Here is a 19,722-nt window from a genome sequence, read left to right as displayed (position 1 = left end):
CAGGGTAAGTAACCCGCGCTGGCCTCACACCTCTTCCAGCAAAAACCCAAGCTTTTCCCATCAGAGTACTGTTTGGGCATGAACGTGCTTAGCTGCAGATGGATGGTGTCTTCTGAACTACATACGGCATGGTTATGGAACATCTATGGAAAGAACTAAAAGATGCAGTCTGGAGAAGACCCCTTTCAAACCTGATCCAGCTGGAGCAGTTTGCTCAGGACAAGTGGGCCACACCACCGTCGGACAGGTGCAGAAGTCTTCAGGAATTACTTGTTTGCAGTGATTTCAAACTCTGAAGGTTGTGCAACCAAATATTAGGTGAATGGTCCCATCATTATGTCTGATCCTACCATCTGTTGCTTTTTGAGAGACAGCGGGCTCAATGGAAGAACACTCAGGAGGACTCCACTGTAAAAATGCCAAACTAGAATTTGCTCAAATGCATACTGACAAGCCACAGTGCTTCTGGGAGAATGTCCTTTGGAAAGATGAGACAACACTGGAGCTTTTCAGCTCGATATCCACAGATGACAAAATGAAGCTTTCAAAGACAAGAAAGCCAGACCTACTGTCAAACATGGAGGAGGCTCACGTATAGTTGGGGGCTGCTTTGCTGTAACTGGCAAGGGCTGTCTTGAGTCTGTGAAGACAACAATGAATTCTCAAGACTATCGAGACATTTTGGAGCAAAACGCAATGCCCAGTGTCAGAGAGCTCTGTGTCAGTGGCAGGTCAAGGACCCTCCAACAAGAGAGGGAGCCAAAACACAGAGCTAATAACACCTAAGAATGGCAAAAAACAAAACATTGGACTACCCTGAAGTGGCCTTCTATAAGCCCGGATTTTAATCCTATGGAACAGAGCTGAGACACGCAGTCTGGAGAAGACCCCTTTAAATCAGATCTAGCTGGAGCAGTTTGCTCAGGACGAGTGGGCCGAACGACCTGTGGACAGGTGCAAAAGTCTCGTAGAGAGCTGCAGGAATCGCTTGTGTGCCGTGACTGCAAATTCTAAAGGTTGTGCAATCAAATATTAGGTTAAGGGTCCCATCTTTTTTGTCCATTTATTATTTGAAATATACTGCTGAATCAAAACACTCACAGGCAAAGTCTGATTTTTGTTAAATACAGAACAAATTGCTTTCATCAGTTTCATGTTGTTTCAGTGAGAGCTGGGGGTTCTTCTTTTTTACTAGGGTGTTGTAACGCGTTAGCCATTATGGATGTAGTGAGGAGTTAAGCAAAATGACCCCTTTTATTGGCTAACTAGAAAGATTACAATATGCAAGCTTTCAAGGCCCCTTCTTCTTCTGTCATGGAAGGGTACCAACACATTTTTGTCCACGTCTGACAGTCTCTTGTCATTTTTAAAAATAATTCTGGGTGCATATAAAGGGTGAAGCAGTGACAGTTTTCAAACTACCATTGTGACTTCACCCTTTCTGTCACTTTTAAGCAGATCTGGCTGAAGTCCCTGCTATGCGCCTCTCATTTCCTTTGGAAATTGCACCATTTGGGTAGATTAAGAAATGAGGCCATTATAATACAATGGTCAACCCTGGGATTCGTTGAAAAACTGTGAAGAGATTTAAGAATGGGTGTTGAGAAATTCTGACAGGAACTAGAAACAATGGAAAATTATCTGAAATATCTGTGATGACAGAGTGAAGTAATGAGACATCACAGAAGAGTGGGAAACCGTATCACTATCCACATTTAAACAACATCTCCAGTACATAAACAGCGACTATAAAAAGATCTAATGGAGGATTAAGTGGCAGGAGTTCAAAACTGTCTGCTCACCAACCATCCCCATCCAAAAAGCTGTAGAAGCTCCTTCCAAACATTGCCTTTCATTATTTTTCACACTTCATCGCTTATTTAACAGAATCGGAGACCTCATTTTTCAATTTGATATTAAAAAATAGACATAACCAAAGGATTCCATGTCCAACCTGTTAAGTTAATACTATTCAAGTTTTATTTTAATTGTGAACTCTGTTACGCTTGTTATAAAGTTCATTAGGGTTGAAACGATTCCTTAAGAAACTCGAATAATTCGATTACTGAAAACCACCAAAGCAAATTCTTTGCATCAGCGTTTCATTTAATCCACATAACTACACCTCAGCGAGCTTGCCATGTTTCACACGGAAGATTATTAGTGTCGCACAACATGCTTATGCTGTGGATACGTGATGTGATGACGTGATCTGCAAAATAGAGAAAGAGAGAGAAAATAGTGAGGGGTGAAGCGAAAGTGACAGGCCAGAGAAAACTACAGAAATTTGAAAAGTTTGGGATCATTTAAAGCAAAAACTCTGTACAGTGCGTCTCTTGTAAAAATTGAATGAGCCGACCACAATAGCACAACGTCAATGCTTCAGCATCTCAACAGGAAGCATCCAAGTCTACGCATCCAGTCCCGGAGCAGACCTGACACAAGGCAGCGTTAACATTAGTATTTAACGTAAAACTGCTAGTTGAGATGAAGGCTAGTAAAGAATGTACGTTAACTATGGCTATTTATGTAATGGCTTGTAACACATCCTTACACCCTGGGGGCATTTTTTCAGAAATCTCCACCGGAGGGGGGCAGGGTACACCTAAATAAAGCCTTATTATTCAAAAAATAAAAAGCAGGACAGTCAGTTTTTCACTAAATACTGACAGATAATTTCACAAACGTGTCACACACGAGTGCATGAGAGAGGGTTTACAAGCTCAAATAGTGTAATTTCTCAGCCAGACCAGGGGTTGGTGCTGCCTTCTAATACTCTCTTCCTTTTGTCCCTCTGCAGACCAACTGAAGACCGAGTAGTGCCACCTCTGTTCCTCCCTCTGATGATGTCACTTCCGGCACCATATAAGGACGTCCTATCCAGTCCAGAACCCACCTCTACAGACATCACTTCCTCTTCTGGCCTCCCGAAACTCCACCTCTTCCTGCTTGTGCAATATACAGTGCATCCTGAAAGTATTCGCAGCGCATCACTTTTTCCGCATTTTGTTATGTTACAGCCTTATTCCAAAATGGATTAAATTCATTTTTTTCCTCAGAATTCTATACACAACACCCCATAATGACAACATGAAAAAAGTTTACTTGAGGTTTTTGCAAATTTATTAAAAATAAAAAAATTGAGAGAGCACATGTACATATGCATCCTGTTTCCCCTGATCATCCTTGAGATGTTTCTGCAGCTTCATTGGAGTCCACCTGTGGTAAATTCAGTTGACTGGACATGATTTGGAAAGGCACACACCTGTCTATAGAAGGTCCCACAGTTGGCAGTTCATGTCAGAGCACAAACCAAGCATGAAGTCAAAGGAACTGTCTGTAGACCTCCGAGACAGGATTGTCTCCAGGCACAAATCTGGGGAAGGTTACAGAAAAATTTCTGCTGCTTTGAAGGTCCCAATGAGCAAAGTGGCCTCCATCATCCGTAAGTGGAAGAAGTTCAAAACCACCAGGACTCTTCCTAGAGCTGGCTGGCCATCTAAACAAAGCGATCGGGAGAGAAGGGCCTTAGTCAGGGAGGTGACCAAGAACCTGATGGTCACTCTGTCAGAGCTCCAGAGGTCCTCTGTGGAGAGAGGAGAACCTTCCAGAAGGACAACCATCTCTGCAGCAATCCACCAATCAGGCCTGTATGGTAGAGTGGCCAGACGGAAGCCACTCCTTAGTAAAAGGCACATGGCAGCCCACCTGGAGTTTGCCAAAAGGCACCTGAAGGACACTCAGACCATGAGAAAGAAAATTCTCTGATCTGATTAGACAAAGATTGAACTCTTTGGTGTAAATGCCAGGCGTCATGTTTGGAGGAAACCAGGCACCGCTCATCATCAGGCCAATACCATCCTTACAGTGAAGCAGGGTGGTGGCAGGACCATGCTATGGGGATGTTTTTCAGTGGCAGGGACTGGGAGACTAGTCAGGATAAAGGGAAAGATGACTGCAGCAATGTACAGAGACATCCTGAATGAAAACCTGCTCCAGAGCGCTCTTGACCTCAGACTGGGGCGACGGTTCATCTTTCAGCAGGACAACGACCCTAAGCACACAGCCAAGATATCAAAGGAGTGGCTTCAGGACAACTCTGTGAATGTCCTTGAGTGGCCCAGCCAGAGCCCAGACTTGAATCTGATTGAACATCTCTGGAGAGATCTTAAAATGGCTGTGCACCGACGCTTCCCATCCAACCTGATGGAGCTTGAGAGGTGCTGCAAAGAGGAATGGGCGAAACTGGCCAAGGATAGGTGTGCCAAGCTTGTGGCATCATATTCAACAAGACTTGAGGCTGTAATTGCTGCCAAAGGTGCATCCACAAAGTATTGAGCAAAGGCTGTGAATACTTATGTACATGGGCTTTCTCAATTTTTTTATTTTTAATAAATTTACAAAAATCTCAAGTGAACTTTTTTCATGTTGTCATTATGGGGTGTTGTGTGTAGAATTCTGAGGAAAAAAATGAATTTAATCCATTTTGGAATAAAGCTGTAACATAACAAAATGTGGAAAAAGTGATGTGCTGTGAATACTTTCCGGATGCACTATATATATATATATTTATATACTGTATATATACACCTGAGAACCTAATTGTTAACCAGTTCCATTCAGCAAGAAGCTTGATGAGATGGTGACAACTGTTGGTGCGATTATTTTGAAATGGAAGAAATATAAAATGACCGTCAGCTGGCACAATGGCACAGAGGTAGAACTGCTATCTCGCCATAAGAAGACCTGGATTCATGTCCTGGGTCCTCCTTGCATGGAGTTTGCATGTTCTCCCCGTGTCTGTGTGGGTTTCCTCCAGGAGTTCCAGTTCGCTCCCACAGTCAAAGACATGCAGGTTAGGTGGATTGGTAATATAGAATTTGGCCCTGTTGTGTAGTTGGCGTGTGGTTGTGTGTTCGCCCTGTCTAGGATTTGTTCTTACCTTGCTCCTTATGCTTGCTGAGATAGGCACAGCACCTTCTGTGACCCTTTTTAGGGATAAGTGGGTTAGGAAATGACTATTTACAAGTTTTTTTTCTTTCTTCTTGATGGAAGAAAAAAGCATGAAGCATTCGCACAGATACATAGAAAACAAAAAGGACACTCCAGCTTTCCAGATTGACAACTGTATTTCTCACTTCTCAGTTACAAATCCTGCCTTTTATTTGGTTCACATTTATTCTTCTGGCTCTTTACTAAATTATTTCCTGCTATGTTAATTTCTAGCAGAACATATGCAGGCCAAAAGCCTCCCTTTATGATGTTGGGGCTAGGCTGTCTGAGATGAGGCCTACTTTTGGGTTACAGACCACAGGAGTACTCGCTTGGTTTAGGATATTTTGAAGCCTTACACCCATTTTGCTGCTATTTCTTTTGGAAAACTTCACAACAATCTAAAACTCAGTTCAAAGTATTACATAAGAACATTCCCAAATGCATTTAAAGATTTCCCAGACACGTTTTTGAAGTATTTGCAGTACCAAAAGTTGAAGTATCAACATCTTCATGTTGCACTGACTGATTGCATTTGGGAAATCAATCATTGGATGACAGATAATTTTTTACAACTTAATCCTGATAAAAACAGAAATCTTATTAGCTGGTACCAAATCTGTCCTCTCTACCCTTTGTAGGCTAAAAACTGACGTCGATGGGATCCTGATTGAACCCTCAGCATCAGTCCATAATTTGGGTGTCATCTTGATCAGCTTCTTATTTTCCAATCACACATTAGCTCAATCGTTCAGATGGCTTTTGTTCATCTTCGCAACATTGCTCATCTGTATTCTTTACTCAGTGTGAAGGATACTGAAACACTCATTCATGCTTTCATCACTACCCGTCTGGACGATTGCAATGCATTGTTTTATGGCCTCCTGACAAAATACATCAATAGATTACAGTATGTTCAGAAGTCTGCTGCTCGTCTACTTACAAGTCAAGTCAAGTTGGGGAGCATGCACTGGTATAGCGCACTGCCCATTACACAATGAAACAACTTGGGATCCCAGTTGGCAACCCCCCAGGCAGACACGTGGTCCAGTCCCACCCTCCAGAAATGACCCTCTATCTGCCGCAGCCAGGTGTTACGTGAGCAACCCCTTGGCCTGGTCCAGTCACTCGGGTCCCCAATAATGAGGATCTTACGAGCTGGATCACCCTTGGGGAAGCATGCCACATGGCCGTAGTGCTGTAACTGACGCTCCCTCACCATGCAGGTCATGTGCCTCATTCGGGACTCCATGAGCAACACAAAGTCAAACCAACGGTACCCAAGGATTTTCCGGAGAACTACACACACTAAAAAATCTGCTCACATCACTCCTGTCGAGAATCAAATATAAAATTATTCTCATTACCGTTAAAGCACTTCGTGGTTTAGCCCCTCATTATCTGTCGGAGCTGCTGCTTCCTTACTCTCCTGGCCTTACATGAAGATCATCGGACGCTAACTTACTCTCTGTACCTAAACACAGGTTAGGAACTATGAGTGGCAGAGCTTTCAGTGTGATGGCTCCTAAAATTTGGAATGCTCTTCTTCTCGGCCTTCGTGAGGAAAAATCTGTTATTCATTTCAAACTCCTCAAAACACTTCTTTTCAACAAGAATTATTCATTTTCTTGTATGTCATTTCTACTGTCTTGTTAATGTGTTGTGAGAGACGGCCGGCAGCTCAATCCAGCTGGGATGTCCCAGGATGGGAAGAATGGAGAAGGGCAGCCTGTCCAGGACACTGCCTCCCCCAGGACGCTAGGTGGCAGCTCCTCTGGACAGTAAATGTACCCCGGATTCCTGTAGGGTATTATGGGACGTGGAGTTCATTTTCTCAGCTCTGTTGGGTGCCATTGGTGCCTCCAGGGGGAGCTAATAAAGGACCTGGGGACTCCTACTTTTCATACAACCTGGAAGTACTTCGGAGTCACGAGGATGAAAGCCCACAGTACTTCCGGGATGCTTGAGGAGGATAATGTGGTGTTTGACCCGGAAGAAGAGGAGAAACATTTCCGGGTCATGGAATATATAAAGGACTGTTGGAGACCCAGCAAAAGAGCCAGAGTTGGGAGGTTGGGTGACGAAGTTGCTGGGAGTGGAGGATTGATTTATAGTATTGATTATTGCAAAATAACAATGGGATGTTGAGCTTTTAGTTACAGGGCCCCTAAACTGTGGAATGGTCTGCCTGCTACTAGAAGAGATGGCCCTTCGGTCTCAGCTTTTAAATCCCGGCTGAAGACTCACTACTTCAGTTTAGCATATTCTGACTAGAGCTGCTGATTAACTGTACAGACTGCATCTCTGTTGTTAGTCATTAGCACTTAAACATAAGTAACATGATAGTTAGAATTGGATACTAACCCTCACCTATTCTGTTTCTCTTCTCGGTACTCAAATGTGGCACTTGGTGCCACGGCCCACCTGCCAAGTTGTTTTGCCTGCCTAAGGTGAAGTCATCCCTGATGGAGGATCACAGGAATCATGAGAAAGTGGCGTCCTTTCATCGGATTGGCTGGCACAACACTGTTTCAGCCGTGGAATGGCCAAATGGGGGAGGCAGCTTGATGGATGAGATCTCCAGGAGTCTAAAATTATCTAAATCTTATTATGTGATATCATCTACTGCTCCGTACTTCTAAAAAAAATTTTTTATTTTTTATTGAGGATTTGTTCTGTTCTGTGTATTGTATTGTATTGTATTGACCCCCTTCTTTTGACACTCACTGCATGCCCAACCTACCTGGAAAGGTGTCTCTCTTTGAACTGCCTTTCCTGAGGTTTCTTCCATTTTTCCTTGTCTTCTTAGAGAGTCAAGGCTGGGGGGCTGTCAAGAGGCAGGGCCTGTTAAAGCCCATTGCGGCACTTCCTGTGTGATTTTGGGCTATACAAAAATAAACTGTATTGTATTGTATTATTGTAATTGTGGAGAGTGTGGTGCTTTGTGCACTTTATTGAAGAAAAATATTAAAATTCTTGTTAGTGCTTTTATACGTGTGCCCTGGATGTCTCTCTGTTGGGTTTCCCGGGGCAACAGTGCCCTTAGCGTCCACAGTGTTTATTAAATTGTATAAGTGTCCTTGAGTGTATGAAAGGTGCTACATAAATAAGACATATTATTATTATCATTATTATTTCAAATTGACTTTGTATGCAATTTACCATCTCTTGAATTCATTTCTGAGATATCGCTAAATGACTTCTTGTAAATGTTCTCTTTTCTCAGTAGACGTTTTTGCCTGTCTGAAGATGCTTCAAATGTCATGTAAGAAAATAGCCAACAAGGAAATCCTCATGGCAACTGAAGTTCTTAACGATTCAATACGCATATGCAGCATTAGGATCATGGATTAAAATAAAATAACTGTTCAACAAATTTGCTTTCTTTAGTTTTGCTTCTGATTAATAAAAAAATAACTAAAGAGATCACTGAGTATCCACACATTATGGCGTATTCACAAAAATTGACAAATGCAAAAACTTGTATACATTTTGGCAAAAAATTTGCAAAATAAATAAGAAACCAGCTCACCGCCTCCAAAGCCTCCTTTCTCATGCTCAGTTTATCTAGTTCCTGTTGTCGCGCACTCAGTTCCTGAGGACGAAAAAAAGAAAGAATAATTATACATTAAAATATTAAATACAACTGTGTTCTTAATAGCAATTGATAACATTGGTAGCTGTCAAACAAACTGTCAAGCAAACTGTAATCTCTGTATTTTATAAATAACAGAAAAAACATGAAAGTTCCACTTTCACATTGCTTTGTTAGCTAAATTGTTAAAGTAATAAACTTAATCAAAGACTGTCTTTCATTCTTAGCACAGCCTCACTTGCAGAATGAAAAACAAACATGTAAGAATATACAAAGACGACTACTGATTGGCAATACGTGTGTCACTCGATACAGACGTCCTGTAGGTGCATTAGTCATTGCACCAACCCCATAAAAAATGAATACAAAAGAGACAAGTTGATCAAAAGGTGGGGCAAAACAAAATGGAGTCTCAAAAGATGCATAGGTCAAAACCAGGTGCCCCATAGCACATTTGTGCCAAACCACATGCCAACAGAAGGGGTCATCAACCTGAGGCTGTGTGTGTCCAGGCCCGGCCAGTACTTGGATGGTGGACAATCTAGGAAAAGCTTGGGTTACTACTGGAAGAAGTTTTGGGGAGGGGTTAACCCTGTGGTCTGAATGTGGATCCCAATGCCTCGTGTTGCAGTGATGGAGACACTGTGCTGTAAAAATGGCACCATCCTTCAGATGAGACGGAAAGCTGAGGTCCTGACTCTCTGTGGTCATAAAAGATGCCTGGGCGTCCTTTGTAAAGAACAGGGTGTATCCCCTGGCTAAAATGCCCTTTGTGGCCTAGTCATTCTGGCCCCCTAATCATCCCCTGTCTCTAATTTGATTAATTATCTCTCACCACTTCACCATCTAATAGCTAAGGTGTGGTGAGTGTACTGGTGCACGTCATCCAGGTGGGTGCTACACATTAGTGGTGGTTTGTATTTAGTATGCAAACAAGTGAGAAAAGTCCTATATAAATGTAATGAATTATTATTATTTGTCAAAGCCCAAACAACAAGCGAAATGTCTTCTACTTTCGGCTGCTCCCGTTAGGGGTTGCCACAGCAGATCAACTTCTTCCATATCTTCCTGTCCTCGTCATCTTGTTCTGTCACACCCATCACCTGCCTGTCCTCTCTCACCACATCCATAAACCTTCGCTTAGGCCTTCCTCTTCTCCTCTTCCCTGGCAGCTCTATCCTTAGCACCTTTCTCCCTCCTCTGCACATGTCCAAACCAACGCAATCTCACCTCTCTGGCTTTGTCTCGCAACCATCCGACCTGAGCTGACCCTCTAATGTCCTCATTTCTAATCCTGTCCATCCTCGTCACACCCAATGCAAACCTTAGCATCTTTAACTCTGTCACCTCCAGCTCCGTCTCCTGTGCCAATACTCTGTATATCCAATTCACTATAATAACTATTCATGGTGGCTCTAAAATCTGTACTAACCCCTGCTCTCTCTTCTGTTTCCTTTTCCAGTGTCCTTTTGGTGGTATCTACTCTAAGTACCCTGCTGTTCCAAAAATAATGGATGGATTAAAAGCCAGAAGTCTGTATGACCATCAGCATCAAGTGACTCCGTGAGAACCCTAACTACAAAGAGGACAGTTTCATTTATGTTAGGTAGAATGCCCAGAGGGGACTGGGTGGTCTCGTGGCCTGGAACCCCTACAGATTTTATTTTTTTGTCCAGCTTTCTGGAGTTTTTTTTTTTTGTTTTTTCTGTCCACCCTGGCCATCGGACCTTACTCCTTTTCTATGTTAATTAATGTTGCCTTATTTTAATTTCTTTTTTATCTTTTATTTTTCTTTTCTTCATTATGTAAAGCACTTTGAGCTACTTTTTGTATGAAAATGTGCTATATAAATAAATGTTGTTGTTGTCTCCAGCCCATATAACATAGCTGCTCTCACTTCCATCCTGCAGACCTTCCCTGTCACTCCTGCTGATACCCGACTGTCACAAATCACTCCTGACACTCTTCTCCAACCATTCCACCCTGCCTGCACCCTCTTCTTCACTTCTTTTCCACAATCCTCATTACTCTGTACTGTTGATCCCAAGTATTTAAACTCATCCACCTTCACCAACTCTACTCCCTGCATCCTCACCATTCCACTGACCTCTCTCTCATTCACACATGCGTATTCTGTCTTGGTGGTCCTACTGACTTTCATTCCTCTCCTTTCTGAAACTTGTAGGTCACAAAAAACAAGCCAAAAGTGTCCCAACTTCCTTCAAAACCTTTTCCTAACAGGCTAACTTGGGCTCATGGAGAATCAAATTAATTTTCAAAAACTTTTGACGTAGAATAATTGCACCCCTATATGCATAGCATGGTGAAGAATCACGGTTTGTTTCTGGCAACCACTTGATTGCAACTTAAGATCCCATTACAAGTGACCAATACCACAAATAGAAGTGATAAACAAAAATTGTTGTGAAGTCACAATCAGAACAACATTCAATTTTAATAATGTCGCCTAAAACAACTCAAGTAACAAGAACAGGTATAGAAATGAACAATAGTGTGAACAAAACCACAAAATCATAACACCCTCTAACCAAAACAAACCACCAACCAATTAAAAGCAAGACCCTCAGATACCTACGGCACCAAAAAACTTAAAAACGTCTCAAGAAATGTTCACTTAATACAGATGTATTCCGATTTATGGCAGACCAAGTTAAGGTGATTTCAACTTAAGGCTGAAGGCCTTAGGAAAACAAAAGGGTAACAGTGTCCTAGGAATTGCCAAAAGCAGCTGCAGTAATAAATCTTTCATTTTTACCATTATTATTTCACAGGATCTCATATATTTTCTGACTCATAAAGGTCTGGTTTGATCGGTGCTTCTTCACGTAGCTCATACTTCTTGCCCTTACGCAAACGTTTTTCTACTTTTATGGTCTCTTGGCTCAGTTTTGCCTTTTTAAGTTCACTGACGACTCATCAGTGGCAGCTGCCCCCTTGAAATGAGCGTGTTTGTAGGTCTCCCTGGGTGAAGCAAGCTTAATTACAAATGGGAGACATTGTGCAGTACTGGCAATTGCTTAGGAAATTCCCTCATAAAGCAACCTGTGGACCCATTGATGCTAACCTGGGCCGAGACACAGTGGATGAGAATCATTGACTTAGGTGATCTACTGCAACCCACTTGTGAACTAATGACAGCAACCCGCGACCCACTGGCAGCGTGATCCAGTGGTCAAGAAACACAGCCTTAAATGGACCCGCCGTGTGACCGCCGAGACATGAAGATTGGTTTGTGTGACTTGTGTACCGGCAGTTAGAGTATACATACCGGTGGCCCACACCAGACCCAGAGAGCCTCAATTGTAATGTCCTGTACACCGACACACAGCCAAATGGCCAGTCCTAAATTGGAGCTATAAATCGGCGCATGACTGGAATAATTTGCTGTTAAATGTAGAAAAGTGCAAAGTGCTACATGTGGGCAAAAGGAACATCAATTTAAAATACAGTCATATGAAAAAGTTTAGGACCCCCTCTCAGCCTGCATAATAATGTACTCGACTTTCAACAATAAAGATAACAGTGGTCTGTCTTTCATTTCCTAGGAACATCTGAGTACTGCGGTGTTTTCTGAACTAAGATTTTTAGTGACGCAGTATTTAGTTGTATGAAATTAAATCAAACGTGAAAAACTGGCTGTGCACAAATGTGGGTCCCCTTCTCATTGTGCTGATTTGAATGCCTGTCACTGCTCAATGCTGATTACTTGTAACACCAAATTGGTTGGATGAGCTTGTTAAGCCTTCATAGACAGGTGTGTCCCATCATGAGATATAAAGGTATTTAAGGTGGTCAATTACAAGTTGGGCTTCCTTCCCTTTGACTCTCCTCTGAAGAGTGACAGCATGGGATCCTCAAAGCAACTCTCCAAAGATCTGAAAACAAAGATTGTTGAGTCTCATCGTTTAGAGGAAGGCTACAAAAAGCCATTTCAGAGGTTTAAACTGTCAGTTTCAACTGTAAGGAATGGAATCAGGAAATGGAAGGCCACAGGCACAGTTGCTGTTAAACCCAGAAGGTCTGGCAGGCCAAGAAAAATACAGGAGCGGCATATGTGGAGGATTGTGAGAATGGTGACAGACAACCCACAGATCACCTCCAAAGACCTGCAAGAACATCTTGCTGCAAATGGTGTATCTGTACATCGTTCTACAATTCAGCGCAATTTGTACAAAGAACATCTGTATGGCAGGGTGATGAGAAAGAAGCCCTTTCTGCACTCACACCACAAACAGAGTCGCTTGTTGTATGCCAATGCTCATTTAGACAAGCCAGATTCATTTTGGAACAAAGTGCTTTGGACTGATGAGACAAAAATGGAGTTATCTGGTCAGAACAAAAAGCACTTTGCATGGCAGAAGAAGAACAGCACATTCCAAGATAAACACCTGCTACCTACTGTCAGATTTGGTGGAGGTTCCATCATACTGTGGGGCTGTGTGGCTAGTTCAGGGACTGGGGCCCTTGTTAAAGTCAAGGGTCTGATGAATTCAACCAAATTCTTCAGGATAATGTTCAAGCATCAGTCACAAAGCTGAAGTTACGCAGGGGTTGGATATTCCAACAAGACAATGACCCAAAACACAGTTGGAAATCTACAAAGGCATTCATGCAGAGGGAGAAGTACAATGTTCTGGAATGGCCGTCACAGTCCCCTGACTTGAATATCATTGAAAATCTACGGGATGATTTGAAGCAGGCTGTCCATCAAATTGAACTGAACTGGAGAGATTTTGTATGAAGAATGGTGAACAATACCTCCATCCAGAATCAGACTCTCATCAAAGACTATAGGAGGACAGCGTCTAGAGGTTGTTAGATTTGCAAAAGGAGGCTCAACTAAGTATTGATGTCATATCTTTGTTGGGGTGCCCACATTTATGCACCTGTCTAATTTTGTTATGATGCATATTGCATATTTTCTGTTAATCCAATAAACTTAATGTCACTGCTGAAATACTACTGTTTCCATAAGACAGCATTTCTCAACCTTTAAGTATTTGGGACCTGAGTTTTCATAACAGTTTTAATCATGCCCCCCTATCGTTTTTTTTGAAAGGAGCCCACTAATACCAATTTGTTCTTTTTTAATTAATGATATATCATAGATGCAAAATTTAGTATACCTGCTTAACTTTTATCGACATTTATCTAACTCTATATTTATTTTTCTAGTATCAGATTGTAGTTTAAGTTAATTTGTTTTGGTTTCAATAGATGTATTTTTCATATTCTTGTTTTCTTTTTTTCACATTTTCGCACCCTCCTAGGGGGGCCTGCCCCACAGTTTAAGAACCACTACCATAAGGCATGTCATAAAAAGAAGTTGCTACTTTACAAGCTCAGCCAATGACAAACAAAAATCCAAAGAATTAAGAGGGGTTCCCAAACTTTTTCATATGACTGTAGAAGAAGGAAAACACAGTCCTAAAGGAAGCAACCTCTGAAAAGGATTTAGGGGTTTATGTTGAAACAGCATTCCAATTGTGTGTAGATAGATAGATAGATAGATAGATAGATAGATAGATAGATAGATAGATAGATAGATAGATAGATAGATAGATAGATAGATATATAGTGCCTTTCATTTCTATCTATCTAAGAGATAGATAGATAGATAGATAGATAGATAGATAGATAGATAGATAGATAGATAGATAGATAGATAGATAGATAGATAGATAGATAGATAGATACTTTATTAATCCCAAGGGGAAATTCACATACTCCAGCAGCAGCATACTGTTTATGTCTAGTCTGTCTAGTTTTTTAAGATTTGTTCCCCTGACTTTCTTCATCGTTCCTCTGAATTGCTTCATTTCTTTCCTTCAATGGCACCCAAACAGAAATTAAATGTGAAGTGAGGGAGCCAAGAGAAGACCAACTCAGTCAGGTCCTCAAATTCCAACCAATTTCACTCCAACCAGCTGCTTAATTAGGCGTCGATTCTTGTCGTTAATTAAACCCGTTCTTTAATTCCATGGCTTGTTGCTGCTCTCAATGTGTAAAAGCAGACATTTCTGAAATTGTTGGTTTTCTCTTTTTCTAAGAGCGCTGTTGAAATGTTTTGTGGACCCGAGCAGAGCAACATTCCTGAGACCTCCACACTTTTTATTTTCAGATATTGTATATGATGGACACAGTTTGTTGGTCCTGTTTTGGCTCATTTTGTATCTCATTATTGATTGGCTGCTAATTAAGGAAAAAGTAACACTAAATGGGTCTGAGTCTTTAACAGCAAGTCAACTAGTGAGACCACCTCTGGAGTCCTGTGTGCAGTTCTAATCACCATACTACAAGAAAGACACAGCAGCACTTGAAGCTTTGCACAGGAGAGCAACCAAGTGCATCATGGGAGTTAAGGACATGTCTGCTATGACAGAATCAGAGAACTAAACCTGTTTAGTCAGAGCATAGGAGGCTGCGTGGGGACTGAATACAGGGTTTCAGAGTTCTCAAAGTTATTAATACAACATATCCAGCAGAATTACTTCAACCATACAGTTAAGCGCGTACTTAAGAACACCAGTTGAAATGAAGGGGAAGTGCATTTAGGACTGAAGCCAGGAAGCTCGTCTTTACGCAAAGAGTTGTGGGATTCTGCAACAAACTAGCGAGACAGAATCCATGATAACCTTTAGGAAGTATCTGGATGAAATATTGGAAAAATGTAGCTATTAGCTCAACAAACAAGCTTGATCGACTGAATGGCCTCCTACCGTTTGTTACATTTCTTATTGTGTAATTGTGTGAAACCAAAAAATGGTTTTCAGGGATGATCAAGTCCATCCAATTCCAAAGCCTACTTCTTCTTCATAGTCAAGGATGAGGGGGAAACTGGCCACAAGTCACAGATAACCAATAAACTCTGGTTATGCTCACGCTCAGGAAACTCCCACACCAGGTCTACTTATACTGGTTACATAAAGCCAACAATGAACTTGGTAGCACGTCTATGGACCGCGGTAAGGCAGTGGAGCTTCAAGACAAAACCCATGTTAACATAAAGCAAGCAGGTTAAAAAATGGCCATAATAAAGGTAATGAATGATTGTTAAAACCTGTAAGGGGAAAGGAACCCTGCAGGCACTTCATAGTAGTCAATAATTTAAACCTGTAGTATCTCCTGGTTGGTGATCTTCATCTCAGCATACTTCGCTTGTTTATCGCGGGGCATTTTTTTGATGATGTTCTCAGCTGCTTGCTTTTCATTATCTATCTCCTGTTCCACTGTCCGGATCATTTCTTCCTTTCTACAAAGTAAGGCAGTAAAAACAAAATCAAAAGGAAAGTCTATTTCTGTAATGTTAACAAATTAAAAAACATAGCTGGATTACAAATTGTTCCATTCTGGAGCAGCAGGGTGGTGCAGTGATTAGTGTCGGTTATGATGGATGGTTTTGCTTATTTATGCATATATTTGAATTAACGCATTGAATTTTTGTAATATATTTTTAAATTCTTTACCAAGCGGATTTTATTGCACCACTCCTCACGCTTGTTTTCGTAGCTGCGGCCAAATTGTTTATTAGAGCGCCACCCGTTGCTAAGATGGCGAGGTAGCACGTTGCTTTATCACACAGACCGAATCTGATAGGGCAATGTGCCACACCTGAAATCCTTAAAAAAAAATTAAAAAAAATATATAAAAATTAATTATTAGCATTATTTAGGACCAAATGAAAGCAAATTAATGTCAGTGCCTTTTGACTCGGCATCTGGATGCAGACTTTATTTTTGCTGTCTGCATTTCTTAGTTTTCTTGCCCCTACTCTCCCTTGTGGCCTGCAGGGGGCGCACTGAGCCCCAAAACCCCAGACACAACTACTCCAGACACAGTTTTGGGTTCAAAACCAGTTATTTTAATTAATCCAAACTGCCATAAAGGGTTCCAACACCTGACAGTACAGCAACAACAGATCTTTAGGTCCTTCCATACCACAGTGGTGGCTCTGTGGCGAAGGATCTGCGCTGGGATCTGGAAGGTTGCTGGTTCAAATCCCGTCACTGCCAGAGCCCTTGAGCAAGGCCCTTAACCTGAAAATTGCTCCAGGGGTCCTGCACAATGGCTGACCCTGTGCTCTGACCCCCAGAGGTCACTGGAAAGACAATTTCTCTTTGGGGAGTAAACAAAGTATCAGGTCAGGTCAGGTAGGGGAGCATACACTGGTACACGATGAAACAGCTTGGGATCCTGGTTGACAGCCCCCTGGGCAGACATGCGGTCCAGTCCCACCCTCCAGAAATGACCCTCTATCTGCCGCAGCCAGGTGTTATGTGGGCGTCCCCTTGGCCTGGTCCAGCCACTTGGGTCCTCAACAATGAGGGTCCTGTGAGCCGGATCACCCTCGGGTAATCTTGCCACATGGCTGTAGTGCCATAACTGACGCTCCCTCACAATGCAGGTAATGTGCCTCATTCGGGACCCCATGAGCAACACAAAGTCACACCAGTGGGACCCAAGGGTTCTCTGAACAGACACACATGAAGGAGTCCAGTCTTCGTCTCATGTCACTGCAATTATTTGCTCCCTTCTCTAATTCACCCAGCTGAGTGTTGTCCATCTCCTCTCCTGACTGCGACTCCCTGGGTCAAGTGGAGGGCTCTCCTTTAAGTCTACACCCAAGTGTAATTCTCATGCTTAATCTATTGCCTTTAGGATGTTCTGGCAGCCCCCCACAGAACCTAACAAGGCCTGGATCATAGGGCAACAACTCTCATGCTGTTCTGTGGGTGTCCATACCAGATGGGATGCTGCCACCCAGTTTATGGGGATGATGCTCTGCCCGTATCAGGTAGTCACCCACTGTCTTGACCTTCAAGGTGCCCAAGCCCAACCAGCATGTCCCTCAGTGGTTGCTGCGACACAAACCCCGGTGTAGCTAGTCCTGCAGCATCTTTCTGTATCCATGTCATGGCACGGAAGGGAATATCGCCATTCTGCTGCTGACCTGCTGGAGTAAGGAGGCCTGGGTACAGTACGTGCCCTGAGTCTTCCCTGCATGGAGTTTGCATGTTATCTCCGTGTGGGTTTCCTCTGGGTGCTCAGGTTTCCTCCCACAGTCCACAGACAAGCAGGTTAGGTGAACCGGTGATTTCCGTGTGTTTGGTGTGGGTGTGTGTGTTTGCCCCGTGATGGACAGTGGCCATTGGGATTAATAAAGTATCTATCTATCTATCTATCTATCTATCTATCTATCTATCTATCTATCTATCTATCTATCTATCTATCTATCTATCTATCTATGTCCAGGGTTTCTTCCTGCCTTGCACCCAATGCTGGCTGGGATAGGCTCCAGCACAACCCTGGTCTGGATTAGGCCATGACAAAAGTAATAAAAAACATAAAAGAATTCATAAAAGTGGTGTAGTGGTTAAGGCTTTGGACCCTCAGCAAGTCACTTCACCTGACTGGGATCTAAATGTCCAAACAAACGAAATGGAACCGATTCAGTCTCAAATATTGTAAGTGGCCTTGGATCAAAATATCAGCCAAACAATAATAGTAATCTTATATATAAAGCAGACTGTAACAATCTTGAGGTCTTGTGTGCATGTACAGTATATCATTCAGTTCACACTTAGTAACCACAAGGGGGCGCCAGAGAGACCAAGACACAGCAATACAGTCCACAATATAAGAATATAAATATAAACAGATTTTATTCCACAAAACACCTTCCAATATAAGACTCTCCAACAATTAGCCACAATCTTATATATAAAGCAGTCCAATAAACTTGCGGTCTTGTATGCATGTTATCATCCAGCTGACGCTTAGTAACCACAAGGGGGTGCCAGAGAGCCCAAGACACAGCAATATTGTCAACAATATAAAAAAATAAATCCAATAAAGAGTTTTTATTCAAAAACAGCACCTTCCAATGAGCATCTCTCCAACAATTAGCCACAATCTTACATATAAAGCAGTCAGTAATAATCTTGCGGTCTTGTATGTATGTATGTATGTATCATTCAGTTCACGCTTAGTAACCACAAGGGGGCACCAGAGAGACCAAGACACAGCAATACAGTCCACAGTATAAGAATATAAATATAATAAACAGATTTTATTCTGGGTGGCACGGTGGCGAAGTGGTAGCACTGCTGCCTCGCAGTTAGGAGACCCGGGTTTGCTTCCCTGGTCCTCCCTGCATGGAATTTGCATGTTCTCCCCGTATCTGCTCTGGTTTCCTCCGAAAGTCCAAAGACATGCAGGTAAGAGGAATTGGCGATCCTAAATTGTCCCTAGTGTGGGTTTGTGTGTGTGTGTGTGTGTGTGTGCGCACCTTGCGGTGGGCAGGAGCCCTGCCCGGGGTTTGTTTCCTGCCTTACGCCCTGTATTAGCTGGGATTGGCTCCAGCAGACCCTGTAGTTAGGATATAGCGGGTTGGATAATGGATGGATAGATGGAGATTTTATTCCACAAAACACCTTCCAATATACGCCTCTCCAAAAATTAGCCACAATCTTATATATAAAGCAGTCTGTAATAATCTTGTGGTCTTGTATGTATGTATGTATCATTCAGTTCACGCTTAGTAACCACATGGGGGTGCCAGAGATACCGAGACACAGCAATACAGTCCACAATATAAGAAAATAAATATAATAAACAGATTTTATTCCACAAATCACCTTCCAATATACGCCTCTCCAAAAATTAGCCACAATCTTATATATAAAACAGACTGTAACAATATTGCAGTCCTGTATGTATGTTACCTTCCTGTTCACACTTAGTAACCACAAGGGGGTGCCAGAGAAACTGAGACACAGCAATACAGTCCACAGTATAAGAATATAAATAAAATAAAGAGTTTTTATTCCACAAAGCACCTTCCAATGAACGTCTGTCCAACAATTAGCCACAATCTTATATATAAAGCAGTCTGTAATAATCTTGCGGTCTTGTATGTATGTCATCATCCAGTTAACGCTCAGAACATTTCTGGTGTGCTCCATAAAAGCAACAGACAGTTTTATCATGAAAAATCCGTAGTATTATTTGTTTGCCGTATAATATTTGCCTGCGGTGGGCTGGCGCCCTGCCCGGGGTTTTTTTCCTGCCTTGCGCCCTGTGCTGGCTGGCATTGGCTCCAGCAGACCCTGTAG

General features: G+C 42.3%; 1 protein-coding gene across 1 annotated transcript in view; it reads right to left on the bottom strand.

Moving 5' to 3' along the window:
* The window catches only part of ift74 (intraflagellar transport 74), a 154,900-nt gene that overhangs the window by 72,417 nt on the left and 62,761 nt on the right, over positions 1–19,722 (bottom strand). Inside the window, exons 9-10 of the mRNA XM_028805050.2 lie at positions 15,722–15,860; positions 8,525–8,587 (exon numbers count right to left, since the gene is read on the bottom strand). Coding sequence (XP_028660883.1) covers positions 8,525–8,587; positions 15,722–15,860 — 202 coding nt within the window. The remainder of the gene's footprint in view (positions 1–8,524; positions 8,588–15,721; positions 15,861–19,722) is intronic.

Source organism: Erpetoichthys calabaricus, chromosome 7, assembly GCF_900747795.2.
Source record: "Erpetoichthys calabaricus chromosome 7, fErpCal1.3, whole genome shotgun sequence".
In the NCBI taxonomy this organism is placed as follows: domain Eukaryota; kingdom Metazoa; phylum Chordata; class Cladistia; order Polypteriformes; family Polypteridae; genus Erpetoichthys; species Erpetoichthys calabaricus.
The sequence above is the reverse complement of the archived record's forward strand: the minus strand, read 5'-3'. Positions and strand labels throughout refer to the sequence as shown.